At 38.3% G+C, this 20,966-nt stretch overlaps 1 protein-coding gene across 17 annotated transcripts in view; it reads right to left on the bottom strand.

Moving 5' to 3' along the window:
* Nucleotides 1–20,966, bottom strand: part of fryl (furry homolog, like) — a 376,544-nt gene that overhangs the window by 94,406 nt on the left and 261,172 nt on the right. For 8 of the 17 annotated variants that reach the window (XM_063043177.1, XM_063043178.1, XM_063043163.1 and 5 more), the window contains 12 exons: nt 20,681–20,940; nt 18,434–18,574; nt 14,395–14,563; nt 14,099–14,186; nt 11,567–11,679; nt 11,061–11,211; nt 9,516–9,619; nt 8,842–9,027; nt 6,592–6,811; nt 2,621–2,742; nt 2,320–2,507; nt 742–836 (listed from right to left, as the gene is read on the bottom strand). In XM_063043177.1, the coding sequence (XP_062899247.1) occupies nt 742–836; nt 2,320–2,507; nt 2,621–2,742; nt 6,592–6,811; nt 8,842–9,027; nt 9,516–9,619; nt 11,061–11,211; nt 11,567–11,679; nt 14,099–14,186; nt 14,395–14,563; nt 18,434–18,574; nt 20,681–20,940 (1,837 nt within the window). The remainder of the gene's footprint in view (nt 1–741; nt 837–2,319; nt 2,508–2,620; nt 2,743–6,591; nt 6,812–8,841; nt 9,028–9,515; nt 9,620–11,060; nt 11,212–11,566; nt 11,680–14,098; nt 14,187–14,394; nt 14,564–18,433; nt 18,575–20,680; nt 20,941–20,966) is intronic. The other 9 variants (XM_063043167.1, XM_063043172.1, XM_063043181.1 and 6 more) reach the window with 2 other exon arrangements.

Here is a 20,966-nt window from a genome sequence, read left to right as displayed (position 1 = left end):
TCCCTCCTTGATCCTTGTAATTTCAGATAACTGCATAACTGTTTCACCTGGCACCTTCACACCTTTTAAAGATTTAAAGATGAGCTTTATTTGCAACATGAACATTGAAACATACAGTGAAATCTGTTGTTCGTATCAACGACCTACACAGTTCAAGGATGTGTTGGAAGAAGCCCAAAAGTGTTGTCATGCTTCTGCCATCAGCACAGCATGCCCACAACTTACTAATCTCTCCGTCTTCTAGCATGGGAAAGGAAACCAAAATGCTCAAAAGAAGTCCACACAGATGGCTGCAGGAATTCAACTCTAATTTTAAGCTCTGTAAATCATAGCCTGTACACCACCATGCCACCATTTTGACATCTAATCTTTCTTGCAAATCACCCCATCTCTGGCATCCCTTTCACCTGTACCCCACCCCCACTTCCCTGCATTTTAAATTAGTTTCATCTCTAATTTTTTTGATGAAAGGCTCATCAACCAAAATGCGAACCATTTCTCTCTCCACAAGAACTTTCTGACCTGCAATTTCTACAGTTAATATTTTCAAATATGTATTACCATTAAGACCACTTGTGCAGCTTAAGAATGATCAGTGTAACTGCATCAAGATCCACAGACCTGCAATAAACAGTCTTTGCAACCAGAGATACTCAGCTTCAAATTTAAATCCATCGTCCTTGGATTAAACTTTTCTTACTTCTTAAAAACCAGTGGTAAATAAGATCAAGCAATACTTACTGAGAAAGTGCAGAAAGCAGGTCATAATGCTTTATTGTGTCTGCTAATGTGTCAATGGCAGACTCAAGAGTGAGCAGTAGTTCTATAACAAAACCCTGTTGAGAGAAACAATAATGAAGTCTGAATTCAAAGAATGAAAATTATAGAAGTACAAAGTTCAAAGACTCCCATTTTGATTTCTCTAGCTTCAGGATTTTAAGCTTTACCAACGTCTGAATAAAGACCCTCCAGATAGAACTCTCAGTTCAAAAATTTCAGAACATATTCACAACCTCCATTATTTTAGATAGGGATTTTTTGACAAGAAAACTGCCACTCCTATTTGCACCTGTTTTCAGTGGTTTTTGCTTTACTTGATCAATTACTTTCCCCCAGAGCTTTGTAATGTCATTTGTTAGGACAATTAATTTATTCTCTTGTTGCTCTAGCAAACTCCATTTTACTTACTTCAGCTACCAGTCACTATCTTTAATTTCTCCAGTTCTACAGAAAAATATGCAATCTGTGACAGATTGATGCCTGACCTACTGAGTACATGAGTACTGAGATGTACTGAGTACATCTGCTTTCACTTGAAGATGCACATATATCTGCTGGAAGGCTGAATAGTTGAGAAAAGGGGAACTGAAAGGATAAAGAAAATGGATGTTGCCTACATAAAAGAATTTTCCAAGATGACCAGAGGCAATAAGCACAGTTGAGTCTCCCCAGCCTCATTTATTCCCTCGGCCAAGTTTGGCGATGTCAACATACATCACAGAGCATCTGGTAATCTTCATAAAAACGCCAAGGACATCAAGTTCATTGCTGCTAATTACCATGTAAACACCAAAAATAGCCCTTCCTTTAGAAATTACCTAGGGTTACCTGTAGCCCTCTATTTTTCTGAGCTCCATGTACCTGTCCAGGAGTCTCTTAAAAGACGCTATCATATCTGCCTCCACCACTGTCACCTGCAGCCCATTCTACGCACTCACTATTCTCTGCGTAAAAAACTTACCCCCGACATCTCCTTCTTAACTACTTAAAACTGTACCCTCTCAGGCTAGCCATTTCAGCCCTGGGTAAAAGCCTCTGACTATCCACACGATCAATGTCTCTCATTATCTTATACACCTCTATCAGGTCACTTCTCATCCTCCGTCACTCCAAGGAGTAAATGCTGAATTCACTCAACCCCTTCTCGTAAGGCATGCTCCCCCATCCAGGCAACAACCTTGTAAATCTCCTCTGCACCCTTTCTATGGTTTCCACGTCCTTCCTGTAGTGAGGCGACCAGAACTGAGCACAGTACACCAACTGGGGTCTGACCTGGGTCCTATATAGCTTTAACATTACCTCTCGGCTCCTAAACTCAATCCCACGATTGATGAACTGTATGCTTTCTTAACCACAGAGTCAACTTGCACAGCAGCCTTGAGTGTCCTATGGACTGGGACCCCAAGATCCCTCTGATCCTCCACACTGCCAAGAGTCTTACCATTAATACTATATTCTGTCATTGACCTACCAAAATGAACCACCTCACACTTATCTGAGTTGAACATTTATCTGGGTTGAATAAAGTTAATTATTCACCTGAGCCTCTTCGCCTGCATCACCAACTGTTTCAACAAGTCTTGACAGTACATCAGAGAGTGTGGATACAGTCAATGGTTGTTTTAGAGCTCTGAAAATCTGGAAAGATCTTCCAGCATAATGCCTGTTTGAACATGAAAGTGCTGTCTGCAAGGCCACTTCACTGAGGAGTTGCTCCAGCTGAAAACCTGGTTTGGGGAGAACCAAAAAGAAACTCAGTAAAAAAGACCGCGATTAAAAGTTTAAATGCTCAGATTATAACCATTTTGATTTGAAAATTTAGAATAAAAGTTCTAATTACCTGATCTAGATTGCTTGAATATGGACATTACATGTTTTAAAAACACAGTTAACTGTTCAGCAGTTTTAATGTTGGGGTTCTTTGGAGAGACATCTTCATGATTCCAAAGTGGCCCTCGTTTTCTTAAGAAAAGAAGAGCGGATATTTTAGAGCAATTATAATATAAACAGATGTCATTTTCCTACAATGTAAAAGTCAAATTAAATGATAAATGATATCAAATAATGGCAATTTACTCGTATGTTCCATGAAACTAACTAACTACTTTGGGAAACAAAAAGTGCCATTTCTGATTTGAACATGATTGAATGCAATAAGAGACCTCAAAAATTTTCATGGGGGACCAAGTAAAACTGAGGATAGTTCTTTCTCTGATATTGATGGCATATGGCATTAAGGGTATAAATTGATCTGTGATAATTGATAAAGAAAATTAATCACCAAGAATCCACAGTGTATCAAAATTCTCTTATACATTGGGGACAGAGTCAAACAATGCCACTGCACTGAATGTCTCATGGATTTTTTAGCTGATATCATGCAGGTTCTCATGGATGACGCAAGAAAGGCATTTGAATAGATATTCATATCCTCAAATACTAGTATTTTTGTGCAAACAGATGTTGGCATTGAAGGATGTGAGACACCCAGAGTGTTATGCTTAACAACAGCAGGAAAATGTCACTTGATAAACTTCACATTCAGTGCCTGTGTAGTTAACATCATGGAATGTGGCACCTTCAATCGCTAATCATACATGCTTTGGTAATCCGCAAAGCAAATTATTCTTTTCTCTTGCGCTTAAAGATTCAGAAAGTATATACTATAATTCTGAACAAAGACAATGTAAGAGCTGGGTTAGACCAATTCCAAGTGACAAATGCCCCCGGAGGAAGTCATGAGAATTTAATCTTTCTTACCCTTTCCTCTCTCACTGGGGGGGGGGAAGAACGGGACACCAAGCTCCCTGCTAAACTGTGGTAGCTTGCTTTTTTATTGAACTATAATATTTTGTGTTTTCTGCAAAGAAAGCAGTTTTTTTATTTCATAAAGATCAGGGTACTTTCTTTTACTGATGTTTACAAGTTATGTCAAAATGGGACAAAGATTTAAATCAAATCTGATATGATTCCGTACATTTTGCTGTTGAAATATCTACTCTCAACTTATCCTTGCTAAGAAACATTATTATTAAAACAAATTGCAAGAGTACATGATTTTCTTCTGAACTTTAGAGTTCACAGTATCATTTGATTAATGGAAACTTCAGTCAGAACTTCCCCCTGAAGTCACCCTCTTGAAATGAAACTTTGTGCCATTGAATCATATTGCATTCATCAGCTTAAATCTTTCTGACTACTTGGCAAATTTATGCTGAGTGCAGCAGGCTATGGCAATCTTTTACATGATACACAGATTGCCAAAGCACAAAGAACCTTTCAGAACTTGACAGGACCTTGTAACCACCTATCTGCACAGACATGATTATAAGTGCACTCTGAAGTCAGCTGAAGAACACAAAAACCTGTTAGTAGTTATGTCAGATCTTATCACTGCACTCTCAAACAGCTGGATGACCAAGCATGAAGCAGTCAAATTGCAAGTAACTGAACCAAATTGGTAAGGATCAACATACTACATATTCATGTGTTAAGAGATGCAGCCAGAAAATTGCAGATCAGATGATCTAGACACTGAGTTAATGTCCTCCTTTAGATATGGGTGTATCAAATTTTCACAACGGGGTTGTCACAGCCCTCATTATTCCTTCATCAACTTATTTCAATTATCAAGGAAACACATTTTTTTGACTCAGGCGGGGAATCACTGAGGCTACACTGCCGTATTGACCTTTATCTAGACATTCTCTACGTACGGTGTGATGCTTCAGTGCTGCAGATTACCTGTTCCAAACTCTGGTTTCTATTTTTCTCAATAATATATGAGTAGCCCAAGAAGAAAAAAAACTGAAAAGTGAAGCCCCCCCCACCCCCACCCCATAACCCCTAAGCTAAACCTAAAATAGATTGGCCAGATAGCAGCAAGCACTAAATCTACCCCCGTGGCTTCCGATTGACGCTCAATAGAAAAGTGCATATATAAAAAGATCAACTAAAATTGTAAAACAGTAGAAGAGTGAAAAAATCAAAAAGTACACCGATTAAAATGAAAATGATATAATACAAAGAAAAACAAATATAATACAAAGAAAAACAAATATATATATATATATATATATATAAAAAAGCGTTGACATAGAGCAAACCGTATAATTAGGAAAGGAGATGAAATATCAGCATAGACTAGCAAAAAAATTACGAAGTTTAAGGCCTCAGGTATGTGCGAAAAATGATGCTGTGGGAGTGGCCACCCAGAATCCCCAGGGAAGGAGGAATGACGCAGTTAAAAAAGTTTGGCAACCATATTGATTAAACAAAAAAAAATACTTCTGCCCTCAGATAGAGCAAAAAAAGGAAATTAAAAACTAACAGATTAACAGCCTCCAATCAGGCACTGATGATTTAATAGAGCGATTAGGATGTTGAAGGCGAAGGTTGATCCAGGTAGCTCTGAGCTTCCGACGGAGAGTCAAAACAACGGGAAGACCCATCAGACAATCGGATCGTCAAACGTGCGGGATGTAGCAGAACTGGTTTTGAATCCATCTTGTAGAATTCCGCCATCACAGATCTGTAACGAACACGATGGTCGCCAACCTGTTTGCTAAAATCCTCCACCAAGCGAAAGCGGAGATCTGAGAAATCAATGTAGCCTTTAGGTCGAGCAAAACGAAGCAACTTCTCCTTGTCTTGAAAATAATGAAATCGTAAAATAACATGCCGAGGCTTGTCTGACTTAGATGAATATAATGGGATCCTGTGAGCCCTATCCAATAGTGGTGGTTGATCAGGAAACAAGGTGGGAAATGAATCTGTTAAAAGTTAAGAGAAAAACTTAATAGGGTCTTCAGACTCGGCGGCTTCTCTGAGCCCGATAATTCTTATGTTCTGACGACACCTTCTGCATTCTAAATCAGAATTTTTAAAGGTAAGTAATCAAGTTTTTTCTTCATTGTACTAATTGCTTCTTCAATTTTTCTCATTTTGCGTTCATTCTGTTGTGTATGAACTTGGAGATTAGATATAGCAGTCTGATGTTCCGTGATAGTTGTTTTCATCTTATCAATTTAATTGATGATTGTCTCCGGTTTAGATGAAATCTCCACCCGGATCAAATCCGATATAGCTTGCACAGTTACTGCCGATTCAACAGGAGGGGGGTCGGTAGCTTTCGGTCTAACAGGAGGTTTGCTGTTTTTCCCGTTCTTAAGACATATCGGACCTTAAAAACATCGAAATATGTAATGACAATCAACTGCAAGGTATTGTAAAGGTCGGTGCCTTAAAAGTTAGCTTAAATGTAGCTGATCATAGGATAAGGATCAGAGGTAATGGAGTGGATCAAGAACACGACCTCACTCCCTATTAGCACCCCCGAAAGTCCGGTGGTTTCTATTTTTCTCATCCACTTTTCTACTAAAGAAATAAGCCTATGGAGGAGCCAAATGAGTTAAGGGAAAAGACGAAGAACTGTTCATTCCTTTTTGTTCATCAGTAAACTGACTATACGTCAGTTCTGAACTAGAGTAACAAAATAAACCAGCATGAACTCATTAGAATACAGATAATCCTTTGTGTACCCCGGCACAGCCATTGAAACAAACACCTTGAAGGTTTAGAAAATTTTGAACAACAAATTTATAGGCATAGAACACTGGTTAAGCAATTTCCTTTTTTTAAAAACACCAGACATCAACCTAAGCCTGGTTTACTTGTCTTCATACACAATTTCAGATTGAAACCCCACAATTTTTTTTAAGGATGGAAATTGCAATAACTCAAGTGTTGACTGACACCTATTTTCAAACCTTGCATATGTCAATTTTGTTTACAACTTTCAAATCACCTTACCTTGTTGTTATAAATTCAATGAGTGCTTTCACCTTCTCATCCTGATCTGCAGGAATATCCACCTCATTTAGAACGGTGGGAGTAAGCTGGGGAATGGCAGCACTGGTAGTTCCCAGGCTGATGCTAGAAGAGGTAGAGCTTGAGCTGAGTCCTGAGTCAGTCATTGGCGATGGCTGGTAATCTGGTGCAAATTCACTGCCCCCTGCTGGAAGAATATTTCCTAAAAACATTAAACTTCAAAGTAAAATGGCAGTAAAATTAGAATTTAACCATTTAAAATACCAAATTCTAATAATGCATTAAAATATAAACACAACAGATTCTGCAGTGCAACACACACAAGTTGCTGAAGGATCTCAGCAGTTCAGGCAGCATCTGTGGAAATGAATGACAGTCGATGTTTTGGGCCGAGACCCTTCAACAGGACTAGAAAGGAAGCGGGAAGATGCCAGAATAAAACGGTGGGAGGAGGGGAAGGAGGGTAAGCTAGAAAGTGACAGGTGAAGCCGGATGGGTGGGGGAGGGTGGATAGAGTGAGACGCTGGGAGGTGATAGGTGGAAAAGGCAAAGGGGTGGAAAAGCAGGAATCTGAGAGGAGAGTGGACTATGATAGAAAGGGAAGGAGCAGGGTCACTAGAGAGTTGATAAGAAGGTGAGGAGTAGAGTTAAGAGGTGGGGGTGGAGGGGAAGGAATTACTGGAAGGAGACATCAATGCTCATGCCATCAATATGGAGGCTACCTAGAAGGAATATGAGATATTGCTCCTCCACTGTGAGGGTGGCCTCATCATGGCAGAGTAGGTGGCCACGGACCGACATGTCGAAACGGGTTTAGTAGGGAGGAACAAATGGACAAGAGAATCACAGAGGAATAGATCCCTGTAAAAAGCGGACAGTGGGGGCCAGGTAACGATATGTTTGGTGATAGGATCCAGTTGAAGGTGGCAGAATTTGCAAAGAAAGATGTGCTGGATGTGAAGGCTCATGGGGTGGTAGGTGAGGACACGAGGAACTCTATCCCTGTTAAGACTACAGGAAGATGGGGTGAACACAGATGTCCGGGAAATGGAGGAGATGCGGGTGAGGACAGTATCAATAATGGAGGAAGGAAAGCCTGTCCTTTGAAGAAGGACACCTCCGATGTCCTGGAAAGGAAAGCCTCATCCTGGGAACAGATGCAGCAGAGAGGAAGGAACTGAGAAAAGGGAACAGTAATTTTTACAGGAGACACGGTGGGAAGAGCTATAGCCAAAATAGCTACAGGAATCAGTAGATTTATAAAAGATACGGGTAGACAGTTTGTCTCCAGTGATGGAGACACAGGGATCGAGAAAGGGGAAAGAGGTGTCAGAAATGGACCCAGTGAACTTACGGGCAGGGTGGAAGTTGGAGGCAAAGTTGGCGAAATTGACAACCTCAGCATATCTGCATGAAGCAGCACCAATACAGTCATCAATGTAGCGCAGAAAGAGTTGTGAGGTATTCCCAGAGAAGGCTTGGAACATGGACTGCACATAGCCAACGAAAAGGCAGGCATAGCTGGGGCCCATGCTAGTGCCCTTGGCTACCCCTTGAGCTTGGGGAAAGTGAGAGAAGCTGAAGATATTCTTGAGGTTGAGGACTAGCTCCGCCAGACAGTGGAAGGTGGAGGAGGAGGAGGGGAACTGATTGGAATTTTTAAAATATAAAAAAAATTATAATATAAACCCATTAAGCTATTATATCAATTTTTGACCACATTTTATATAGGTATATGAAAACTATGATTAACACCAACACAGAAAACACAATCGCTTGTATAATCCTTTGATTGAGTTTTTTCATTTGTTATTTTCTAAATGAGTAGATTTGTTCATTTTAGATTGAGCTCTTAGAAAGTTTATCTCCTAAATGACCTAGCTTCAGTTACAAAAATAATCAACTGTACTTGCTGTTCAATGCTTTATTTCCTCCCTAATCTCAACATCTGGAACTGTTGTTACAAAAATAACAGAAAATAGCAACAATACTAAAGTTGGAAATATGGATGATGAATATGTCATTTTCCTCAAAAATAAGTGTTAATCATATTTTAACCTTGATTGGCTATAACTGTTTCAGTGACACATTACACTTCCGTCAATGTAGTCTAATCCTGAGGACGGAAGACCTGCTTTAATTCTACTTTCCATTATTAACCGACCTTGAATCAAATGACAAAGAATCCAAAAAGACTGACACTGATTTATGATATACACAAGAGTAACTGACCTGTAAAACTGTACTCTACTTGAGTGGTTGGTTTGACAGTAAGCACCTTAGGTTCACTGAAATCCCTGTTTCTGAGGAGAACCGAGGCCATAGCTTGAACATTATTATTATAAGCCATTACTATAAGCAAGTGCAAAAGCAATCGCTTACAATGTTCATAAACTTCAGGATGCTGGTGATCAAATCCTTTGTAATGGAGAAAGAAAATCAGGAATGAGTTCGTTTTTACTTGTACACAATTGTTGTCATAACCAAATACATTTGTGCGATTTAAAGAGATAAAATAGGAAATACAGATGTTTTTGTACAATATACAAATTTAAATGATTATGAAAATCATACACTTTTAAAATGCCATAACAAGATATATCCAAAAAGGGAACACTGTCTCCCTCTCAAAATATTCTTTGTTTTCAAATTTTGATTTTCCTATCTCAAAATGCATTGTAAAATTCACAAACATGTTTCTTATAGTTGTACTGTGACTTTGCTGCAGTAACAAGTTGACTTTATTTTTTATTGGTTTCTCTGTAACATCCTGCCTAATCCTGTCTATGGAGAGCTATGGATGCACATCATAATCGCTCTGCAAATCATTATCACTCTGAACATCATTTTAACTCAGCATTCTGCACCGCACATCAAAAACAAAACAATTTCACAGCAAGAGTTACCTATAAATATTGCATGAAGCAAAAGATGCATATAGTTTCCCCATTCCACCTTTACACTGTGATCAACTATAAGGTCTGTCAGAAGGATAACGGCTATGTTACACCTGGGAAATAAAGAAAAAGTATTTACTTTGATTTTCAATACATGAATGTAACTGTCCATCAATATCATCAAGTTTTCCTGAAAAAGAAGATATCACTCAATTACTGAATTTACGCAGCCTTAATCAACATAATTGCAAGGCAAATCATCCCAGATTAATCAGGTATGAGGATAGTATTTGGTACACAAAAACACCCTCCATAAAATGAAGTAATGTACCAGAAAACATTTAGTAACCTAAAAAAAATGGACATTTTAATTAACTCTTCCGGAGATAAATCCAAGATTCTAGTTTGTTTTCTTCCCTTATAAGTTCCTATGTGAACAAGCCACAAAGTGCCTATGTCATTGTGCCTACATCACAATGAGTACTTTGTGGCTACAATGCAGAATACCTAAGACAGACAAAACACGTGTTTCACGGCTCTGCCTCACCTTTAGGAGAATACTGCCATTAAGCCACCACCACCTGTCAACTAATTCCCATATCTTCACAAGGAATCATGATGGTCTGCTTAAAATGGAAATAACTTTGAGCTCAACAACGAGATGATTGCATAGATTCTTGATTGGCCAGGGAAAGAAGAGGTACAGAGTGAAGGCAGGAGACTGGGTCTGCGAGGGAAATGCATCAGCCATGATGAACTGGTGGAGCAGACTCGATGGCTAAATGGCCTAATTCTGCTCCTATATCTCATGGTCTTATGAAATGCAGCATAAAGATGATTTCTAAATTTGCTTTGCTTATTCATATGCTTGCATCTAACAGAATAAAATCAAATTTTACCTGGGTCCTCATCTTTCATTTTGTCAACTTTTTAAAAAAACTGTTTTAAGATCTGCAAGGTTGACTTTGCTTTTCAAATCTATATTCATATTAACCTTGAAAAGCAAATACAATCCAGTGGAAGTTTAAATACTTGATGAGAAATCAGAGAGAACCATTAAGCCAGAAACAGACCCTGAGTATGCACCAACCATCAAGCACCTGCTTACATATCCTGCAAAAATCCTATTGGGATGACAAGAAACTGGAGCATCCAGTTAAAACACACGCAGTTGCAGACAGAAACTGCACACTCCACACAGATAGCTCTGGAAGTCAGAATTAAACCCAAGTTGTTGGAGCAGCTTTACTAACAAAGCTACAGTGTTGATTTACAGGCTGAAACTTGATTGTAAACTACAAAAATATCTAATGATCCAAAATTTTAAATTAAAACATAAGTGATAATTCAAAATTTAACCTGGACTGTACATTAACAATCAAATCGGAAATATAATATGCCAAAATATGTTCTATACAGATCAAACACCAAGAAAAAATTTTGTTGAACAACAGGAGCATATGAATTCAGTAATATTGTAAACAGGACATTACAATTATTTAATTTCATTAGCTTTATAGGAGGCTGGGAGTAACTGCTTTAGTATTCACTGACCTCTGTAAGGGTACACCTGGGTTACCAGTCTCGGGCAAATAATCAGCCAGTGGTGACCAGCTTCCACCTGAGGGAGGAAACGGCAATGGTTCTGCTTTGTTGAATTCCATCACTTTCAGCCTCCAGTTCGCATACATTGGCATGGAATCACCTTTTAAATACACATGTAGTAGTAGAGTTAGTAACAAGTTCTTTAAATAGTTGATTTAATTTTATGCCCAGACAATGTCAAGTATGTTTATATACATTATTCTGTGCAGAGTATAATTGTTCTCAAATTATATACCCTCCCTTCCAAATAGCACTCTGCTAAAATTCATAACATTGAAAATGTCAGTTCTGTATGAGTGCAGTCTGTACAGTCCTAAATATTATCCCCATCAACTCCAGGCATTTAGTCAGAAGTCTTAAGAAACACTAACGTCCCAGCAGACTCAGCCCAAGTGGCAAACACACTTTAAACCGAAACCAGGCTCTGCATCGTGATTTGAAACCAATTTACATACTCTTCTCCTCTTCATAGGATCCCCCAGAGCTGCTGCTGTAACGAGACTCTAGCCGGTGATGCTGCCGGTTTAGGTTACCATTGAGTCCACCATAGATGTCAAGGTGTCCATAACTGATAAAATAGAAAAAAAGTAGTCAATTAAGTTTGAGAACATTCCATGTTTGTATGTCTAACTTGGAAACAAAGATTTAAGCCTTGGGGTCTAAATATGAAAGCATCATAAAATGGTTAAAGGAACTACCATGCAAATTGACTGTTGAATGAAATGGAGTGAACATGGCGAACTTGGGCCAAACCTTGTCTGCCCAGTAGCCCCCATCCACGATTTCCATCTACAGAGTTTCCAAGCCCTACTCTAACCAAAATGAGATTTGGAAAACTCATCTTGCCAGTCCAAGCACCTTGAACTCCACAGACATGGTCTTTGCAACAGCCTACCTGAAAGCCTCACAAAAGGATTGACAGCCAGCAAAGACCATCTTCAGCTTTGCCAACTGTAAAAATTATGACCTAGTCATCCAAAATAAACTTTTATGAATTAACAAAGATACTTAAAAATAATTTTAAGAATGAAACTAAACCTAAATAGTTAAAAGAACGAAGCAAACATGAAGCCATACAATTTTTATTTAAATCTAGGATGTTATTATCTTGTACAGCACCTGTGAATTCATATCCTAGCATTGTGCAGTGGGGGCAGAAAGCCTTGAAAGCAAGCCCCAAAGACTTTGAGTGCTGCATGGAGTTTAATGATCCCCTAGTGGAGAATGTCAGTGATTGCTGCTTCAATGGCATTTTATACCGGACACATCACTCCACCACCAAATTCCCAATATGCCTCAACCAGACTTGCATTGAAGCATCATACACAAAGTCTACCATTGGAAGCCTCATACTTCACTATTTCTGAGACTGCAACAAAGTCAAGCATTGCAGAGTCATCAATTTAATTCTGTTAGCCGCCAATTCAGATGCCGTCAATGTGAACAAAAAAATAATGCCTACACATTCAGAGATACCACATGCGTAGTGAGAAAATATAATTAAAATGCCAATTCAACAGGGTGGAAAAACTCACCCACAGCATTCCAAATAAACTTTGACAGATTGCTAAAATATTTGATTCTTCTGATGGTTAGACACTTTCCAAAGAATCCAAAGTTATTAGAAGTCAGGCCATTTATCTAAAAATGTTGCCATCCCTTGAAGCTGGTCTCCACTGGTGAAATTAATGGAAGAGAATTCCCCATAAAGTACAACATAGCACAAGACAGTTGAGTTGAATTTTCACTGCAAGTGATAAGGAATTGTGCAGCTTCTCATTCCATATATGTAGAATCACTTGTGAATAACTGAGTAAGGCTGGGACTTTGGTGTTCATGGAATTTCTCTGCTAAGTGTTTTTATTGTTTCCTGCTGAGGTTCATATGGAATTTCTGCTTCCTGAAGATGTTAATAGCTCTACTCCACTCACTTACTCTTGCTTCACATGCCCACTGTCCATACTTCCATTCATTCTGTACGTCACATCTTGAAGTAACTAGTTTGTGTCAAACCTTTACAACTGAAATATTCTTTAGCACTTGCTGTGATGCTCCCTTTAGACTTCTACATCTTGAACTACAGTACAAACTTGCAGATTTGTACCAATGACTTGGAAGAACATAACTTCAAAGTTAATGTTCTCTTCAACAAGATAGCAGAAGTTTTTAACTTTTGCTTCAACTTACAGAAGAAGTCTCTCACCATCTTTGGATTGAAGATTTTGGAAGTGATAGTAATATTCTGACAGACAGGTAAAACAGAAGCCTGAAGGTTCAATTACCACAACAGGAAACTCCCACAACTGTCAATGCCAGTAGAGAAGGGTCAACAGGAACAAAGAAGACTAACATTTAAATCACACTAGGATATCCATTAGTGTTTCTCTACTCAAGAGATTAATGAGACAGTCAAGGAGTCAAAGAAGTGAAAGGTTTAAGAAAATAAAGGACAAAGAAAAGAGAATAACAACTTGCACTCACAATAAATTTCACTATCTCTACCTAGTCTAAAGTAAACCAGTGAAATAATGTTTTTGAGCAATCACTAAAGAAATATAAGGAGTCAGCTGAAGTTGTAAAGAATAAATGCCAACAAACAGTAATGGCAACCAGGTTCTCAATTCTAAGACAAAATAGACTACTGAATCTGGAACAAGAAACAGAAGGGGAAAAGCTCAGTGGGTCAAACAATGTCAGGCTATACCAGGTATGGGGAACTTCTTCCATTGATTTCAGTTTGTGGAGGCAAAAGATGCATGTATGTTAATATTTTGTGTAAGGTAGGAATTGCTTCAGGGATGACTACTGGCCAGGATAGTGAGAGAAACCCCCTCATCTTCCTCAAGGTGAAAGAACAGAAAAACAGAAACTGCAGGAATAGTAAATCAAAGGCAAGAAAAATAGTGACAATATCTCCAGCTTGCTTAGTTAAAAATAACATGCTCAGAAAATCCAATGTAACGTTTAAAAAAAATTAAAGTACATACTTTTCTTCAATAGTAGGATCCTTCGCTAATTTACTGTCCTGATGACCATCATGTCCAGCCACCATTGTATTGCTACTGGAAGTGGTTCCTAAACATTACAAACAGAATGAAACTGGATGGGGCAAGAGTTGCCTGAAAAAGATCAATCTCAATTTATAATAAAAAAAAATTCCAAATTAAAAATACAATAATAAAATTATCTATTGGAAGACAAAGAAAAAAGCAATCTTTCATGATAACTACAGAAAACTAGAAATAATAACATTGTCCTTTGTATACTGGTAAACCATTGTTACCTGAGGTGATAGACGGGATCTTGTGGCTAGAGGTGATGCGATAGTAGGGTGGGTTATCCATGTGAATTACCACTGAGCTGACTGGATCTGTCAGCTGCAGTTCTTCAACCAGCTCCTCCAACAACTGCATTGTTTTATCTCTCCCCAAATAGACAACTACTTTTTTGATCTGCAAAGACACAACAAAGGGTTATGATCAAGAAGTAATTTGTGATCTCTGGAGAAGTGCATCATTTTCTGCCTTCCTTCGTGAGCTAGAATATTGAGGCCAAATACTTCATGGCAATAACAGAATTAACTCTGAGCTGTTATCCCATCAAGTCATACTCAGTTTAACATCTTACCTTCAACAATTACCTTTGTTTTATCGACCACACAAAAGCATTTGATAAAGTGAAGCACAATAAGTTATTCGAAATATTACAGGAAACTCTAGACCTAGATTCGAAAGACCTCCGCCTAATCAGAAATCTTTACTGGGAACAAACTGCCGCTGTAAGAGTAGATGGAGAAGTGAGCCAGTTTACAAAAATCAAGAGAGGTGTTAGACAAGGGTGTGTTTTCTCCCCTAATTTGTTTAATGTCTACAGTGAAATAATATTACAAAAAAATAAGAGACATCTTGGGAATCAAATTTGGCAGTGAAAACATAATTTTAGACATGCAGATGACACTGTTAATTGCAAGTACAGAGGAAGAACTACAAAACTTAATTGATATACTTGTTGAAGAAAGTGCAAAAATGGGTCTATCTATCAATTGCAAAAAGACAGAATGTATGGTGATATCCAAAAAGAAGGAGAATCCTATCTGCAGGCTGAGAATAACTGGGGAAGACATAAACAAGTACAGAACTTTTGCTACTTAGGAAGCTGGGTGACATCAGATGGCAGGTGCGACATGGACATCAAAAAAAGTATAGGGATGACAAAAGACACCTTCATGAGAATGAAGAGTATACGGACCAATGCTAAACTAGGCATGACAACCCGCCTCAGAACACCGAAATGTTACGTTTATCCAGTTATGTTATATGGCTCAGAATATTGGACAATATCTAGTAACATAAGGAAATGAATTGAAGCAGCAGACATGTGGTTTTTGAGGAGGATGCAAAGAATATCATGGACGAAACAAATATCTAATGAGGATGTCATGAACAGAGCAAGCACGAAAAGAGAAATAACGTATGAGATTATGAAAAGGCAACATGACTTCATTGGACATGTGATTAGGAAAGAGAAGTTAGAATGCACGGTAATTATGGGAAAGATTGAAGAGAAGAAAGCAAGAGGAAGGCAAAGACAAATGACGATGGAGACAGCAGCCAGTGAACTGGAAATGAATACCAACGAATCGATCCACTTGACCTGAAACAGGAGTGTGTGAGCCATGGCAGTCAAAGCTCAAACTGGGCACGGCACCTGATGATGATGATGACGACCTTCAACAATATCATAATACAATTAAACAATGTTGACTTATGTTGCCTTTATTATCTGTCTGATATACTGTAAGCAATTTTAGGAGAACTTGCTCTTAATTTTTTTTAAGAAATAAAGAATTTCATAAAAGAATACTGCAATAGATTACATACTTTCAGTTCTCTTGCTATAATCCATTCTATTGTTTCATTTGCACCCAACAACATCTGTAAAGGTTTTCTTCCTCAGCTTGAATTTTCAAATGTAAATATTGAGTTCTCTAATAAAGTATGCCCACTAATTGAATGGTTTAATATTCCAGTGAACACAGATAAGTTATATCACTTTACCTCACGGTAACAGGTCCTTTGGTCCAATGAGCCCAGACCATCCAATTACACCATGTAATCAAATGAACTACTAAACCGTGCACCACTGGAAAGTGAAGGAAACCAGAGCATCCAGACAAAACCCATGCAGTCACGGGGTGGGATGTACAGACTCTTTACAAACAGTGGTGGAGTTGAACCCAGGTTGCTGTTGCTATAATAGCATTACACTAACTGCGATGCTACAGTGCTGCCTCAATTACAGACTGGGTGGGTGGGCAGATGCATGGCAGATGCAGTTTAACGTGGATAAATGTGAGGTTATCCACTTTGGTGATAAGAACAGGAAGGCAGATTATTATCGAAATGGAGTCAAGTTAGGAAAAGGGGAAGTACAACGAGATCTAGGTGTTCTTGTACATCAGTCACTGAAAGCAAGCATGCAAGTACAGCAGGCAGTGAAGAAAGCTAATGGCATGCTGGCCTTCATAACAAGGGGAATTGAGTACAAGAGCAAAGAGGTCCTTCTGCAGCTGTACAGGGCCCTGGTGAGACCACACCTGGAGTACTGTGTGCAGTTTTGGTCTCCAAATTTGAAGAAGGACATTCTTACTATTGAGGGAGTGCAGCGTAGGTTCACAAGGTTAATTGCCGAGATGACGGGACTGTCATATGTCGAAAGATTCAAGCGACTGGGCTTGTATACTTTGGAATTTAGAAGGCTGAGAGGGGATCTCATTGAAACATATAAGATTATTAAGGGATTAGATACGTTGGAGGCAGGGAGCATGTTCCCACTGATGGGTGAGTCCAGAACCAGAGGCCACAGTTTAAGAATAAGGGGTAGGCCATTTAGAACAGAGTTGAGGAAAAACTTTTTCACCCAGAGAGTGGTGGATGTATGGAATGCTCTGCCCCAGAAGGCTGTGGAGGCCAAGTCTCTGGATGCTTTCAAGAAAGAGATGGATAGAGCTCTTAAAGATAGCGGAGTCAAAGTTTATGAGGATAAGGCAGGAACTGGATACTGATTGTGGAAGATCAGCCATGATCACAGTGAATGGAGGTGCTGGCTCGAAAGGCCGAATGGTCTACTCCTGCACCTATTGTCTATTGTCTAATTATTATTTATCATGAGGATAGACAGCCAGTTTCAATCATGATTGATGGCATTCACCCTATAGTTAAGCAATACTTAACTAAGAAACATGAATAAAGATGATACGGAACATTGAACTGCATCCAGAATGGCTTGAGCATTGGATAGTATAAAAGAAAATATCAGGATGTTCTTTGTACTTTACACCCAACTCAGTATAATCATTATTATGAAATGTAGTCACTGCTGCAACACACAATTATAGTCGAAGACTACTCAAACCTTAGGGACATACTTTGTTGTGGGGTGTTGATTCAGATAACTGGCCAACGATGGATAAATGTTAACCAGTAAATTCCTGCTCTGTTTCTGAATCAGTGTAAAAGAGAACTAATTTTGCATCTATTACAAATTACATATATTAAACTAAAGGTAACCTACATTATATGTTCATGTTCTTGGACAGCAATGAGAAATTGTAAGGATAATCAGCTCAGCCTTAGCATCCACATTTACAGAGCTATCTTCATAAGAACACTGACAAAAACCTATGCTCACTAGCCTGAGGTAAAATAGAAGGGTGTAAATAAGCAAATCTTAAAAATGTAAACATATAATTAAGGGAAGAAAATTATCACTAAAATACTATTATACTGACATATATCATCTTAATTGTGATACATTAAGCTTTACAAAAATAATGGGATTAAAAACAAACCGACTTGGTGGATGTTGACTTCAAAGGAGGATTGGTTTGTTAGGTCTAAAGGGTTCCTCTTATTTCTAATAATTTTTACATTGTTTCCAGTAAAATGACATGCAGACCTTATGAAAATAATAAATGAACACCGAGGTGAAAATATACAAGTAAAGTGAAGGAGATTGCACCTTCCTAAACAATAAGACACAGATTGCATATCATGCTGTAGGGCCCTTTTGCTGCACAACTCAATTAATCAACACTCATGGATAAAAAGCAAAGAAAAACACATTTACAAACTGATAAAAAATTCCAACATCCATTTAAAGGAATACAAATTAAAAATGTACTGTAAAAGAACACTTCTCTGTATGAAGGAAAGTCTGTAAAATAATTACTGATTTACAAGTGTTAATTACACATTGCAAACAAATGCATGAGGACAATTGGACGTAACAAATGATTTAGACACTCCATGACATTTACTTACATAAGGCAAGAGGCTGGGCTCACTTGTCACACCACACATACTGATAAGGAAGTGCAGGATTATTTTCAGGTTTTTGGGCCAGCTGTCTGCCAGTGTTGTCCACACATTCTCTATCTCCGACCACGCCAGCTCATCACCATACTGTCAAGGACAAATAAATTAAATATTAACAAAAAATAGACTATAAACTCTGGCAGGAAAGTAACATTCACAATCAGGGACAACTTGTACTTTTACTATCAATTTTGACATACTAAAAGAATTAAAGTAATCTGCATCACTGCGATTGCATATCAAATAGAAATTACAATATGAAAATGTTGCCAGTCCCAGAGATTTGGCATTATCAATAATTACAACTGGGCCTCTGAACCTCCGTCTGCAATTCGATCCTCAGCTTCCTATTCGGAAGTCCACAATCTGTGCAGATTGGTGATAACATATCCTCCTCACTGACGATCAACACTGGTGCACCTCAGGGGTGTGTGCTTAGCCCACTGCTCTACTCTCTATATACACATGACTAAGCACAGCTCAAATACCATCTATAAAATTACTGACGATACAACCACTGTTGGTAGAATCTCAGGTAGTGATGACAGGGTGTACAGGAGTGAGCTATGCCAACTAGTATCCAGGACATCTTCAGGGAGCGGTATCTCAGAAAGGCAGCGTCCATTATTAAAGACCTCCAGCACCCAGGGCATGCCCTTTTCTCAGGTAGGAGGTACAGAAGCCTGAAGGCACACACTCAGCGATTCAGGAACAGCTTCTTCCCCTCTGCCATCCAATTCGTAAATGGACATTGAATCTTTGGATATTACCTCACCTTTTTTTTTAAGCATACAGTATTCTGTTTTTGCACGTTTTAAAAAATCTATTCAATATACACAATTGATTCACTTATTTATTATTATTATTTTTATTTTATTTATTATTATTTTTTCTCTCTGCTAGATTATGTATTGCATTGAACTGCTGTTGCTAAGTTAACAAATTTCACGTCACATGCCGGTGTTAATAAACCTGATTCTGATATAACTGAACTTAGGAATACAAAATAGTGGATTCCACTTAATTGGGCCATTGGTTATTCGAGGCAGCTGCTTATTTGTGATAACTCCTAAAGAACAAACACTAATTGAGAAAATAGCCGGGATTCCCTTTATTTATTTGAGACACTATGCTGCATAAGTAGGACAGGGGACTATTGGCAAACAGTTTCTAAATAGTGCCAGTAGCACTATTGTGTGGCCATCTACACCAAGCTTAGAGTGAACAGTTTTTAAATAATATCAGTCGCATGTGCCTGTGTTGAAAGGACAGTGATTTTTGTTTCCACTGATCGTTGGTAAGAGATAAGCAGCTGACAATTCAGAACTGTTTTGCTTGCTATGGTTTCAAGGATTCAGGTTTGGAGATGCTAGAAATAGCCAGGAATGAAAATGAAATAATTTCACTACCTCAACAAATTAGGGACTACGAAGAATTTGAAGGTATTGACAATCATCTTGAATGTTACAATGAAAATGAAGATTCGGAGGATACAACCATTGAAAGGATTGTATGAAGGTAGTCCACTATCTACACTTGGTGTCTGTGCTGATTTGTTCATTTACAGTCAAAAGAACACCGCAGCGTACACCGGATGCATTCCTCTGTTGATAATTATTAGGAACTAGTACACAATCTTATAATACTGTAGCAATATTGATGGTGTTCTAATTTGTTTTGTATTACATTTAAATACATGATTTGTTACTCAGTTGAATGGTAGCTTGTCTTTTTTTATATACCTTCTAAACTATTTTCATGAAATTTTAGCTAATTGGGACAGCCACTTAATTGGGCCAAAATGTACTGGTCTCAATTACCTGGAATCCATTGTATTCTTTCCCAAAAATACAGATTTTAGAAATCACTCCACAAAAAAAAACAATAATTTCATGCATCATGGCACCACAGGTCTATTAATGGTTCTATAATTATGGTTAAGATGATCACAAATCTTGCCAAACCTATTTCTGTGCTCAATCTACAGGTGTGAGAAAATGACTGAGAAAATCAAGAATATTATACCTGGTAAGGAATCTCAGAGTAAAACCCTGTTCCACCATATGTAAAAATCACAACCTTTTCATGCAATAAAACTTTTGACATTTAATGAATCATTATGCATAGTTGGATTAATACGTTTTATGATATTGCAAACTTCCTTTGAAAAGAAAACAATATTATTACACTTACTTTTGCTGTCATATACATCAGGTTATTTAGCACCATGATAGTAGCTTGTGGAGATCCCCAACCTTCCCCTTTCAGCCAGCGTCTGCTGTTAGTCATCATTTCCCTGTCTTTCATGTAAACTGCATCAGCTTCATCCATGGTCTTTGCGGAAGGCAAGGGTTTGAAATCCACCAATTCAATGTTATTCATCCAGGGCAGAAGGTAGTGCAGCATCACTTGCCGACCAGCAGGGTGTGCTGTTTGGATTCTGTGACTGACTTCTGTGGATTAAAACAGTACCATAATT

This window comes from Mobula hypostoma, chromosome 3 (genome assembly GCF_963921235.1).
Source record: "Mobula hypostoma chromosome 3, sMobHyp1.1, whole genome shotgun sequence".
Lineage (NCBI taxonomy): Eukaryota > Metazoa > Chordata > Chondrichthyes > Myliobatiformes > Myliobatidae > Mobula > Mobula hypostoma.
The sequence above is the reverse complement of the archived record's forward strand: the minus strand, read 5'-3'. Positions and strand labels throughout refer to the sequence as shown.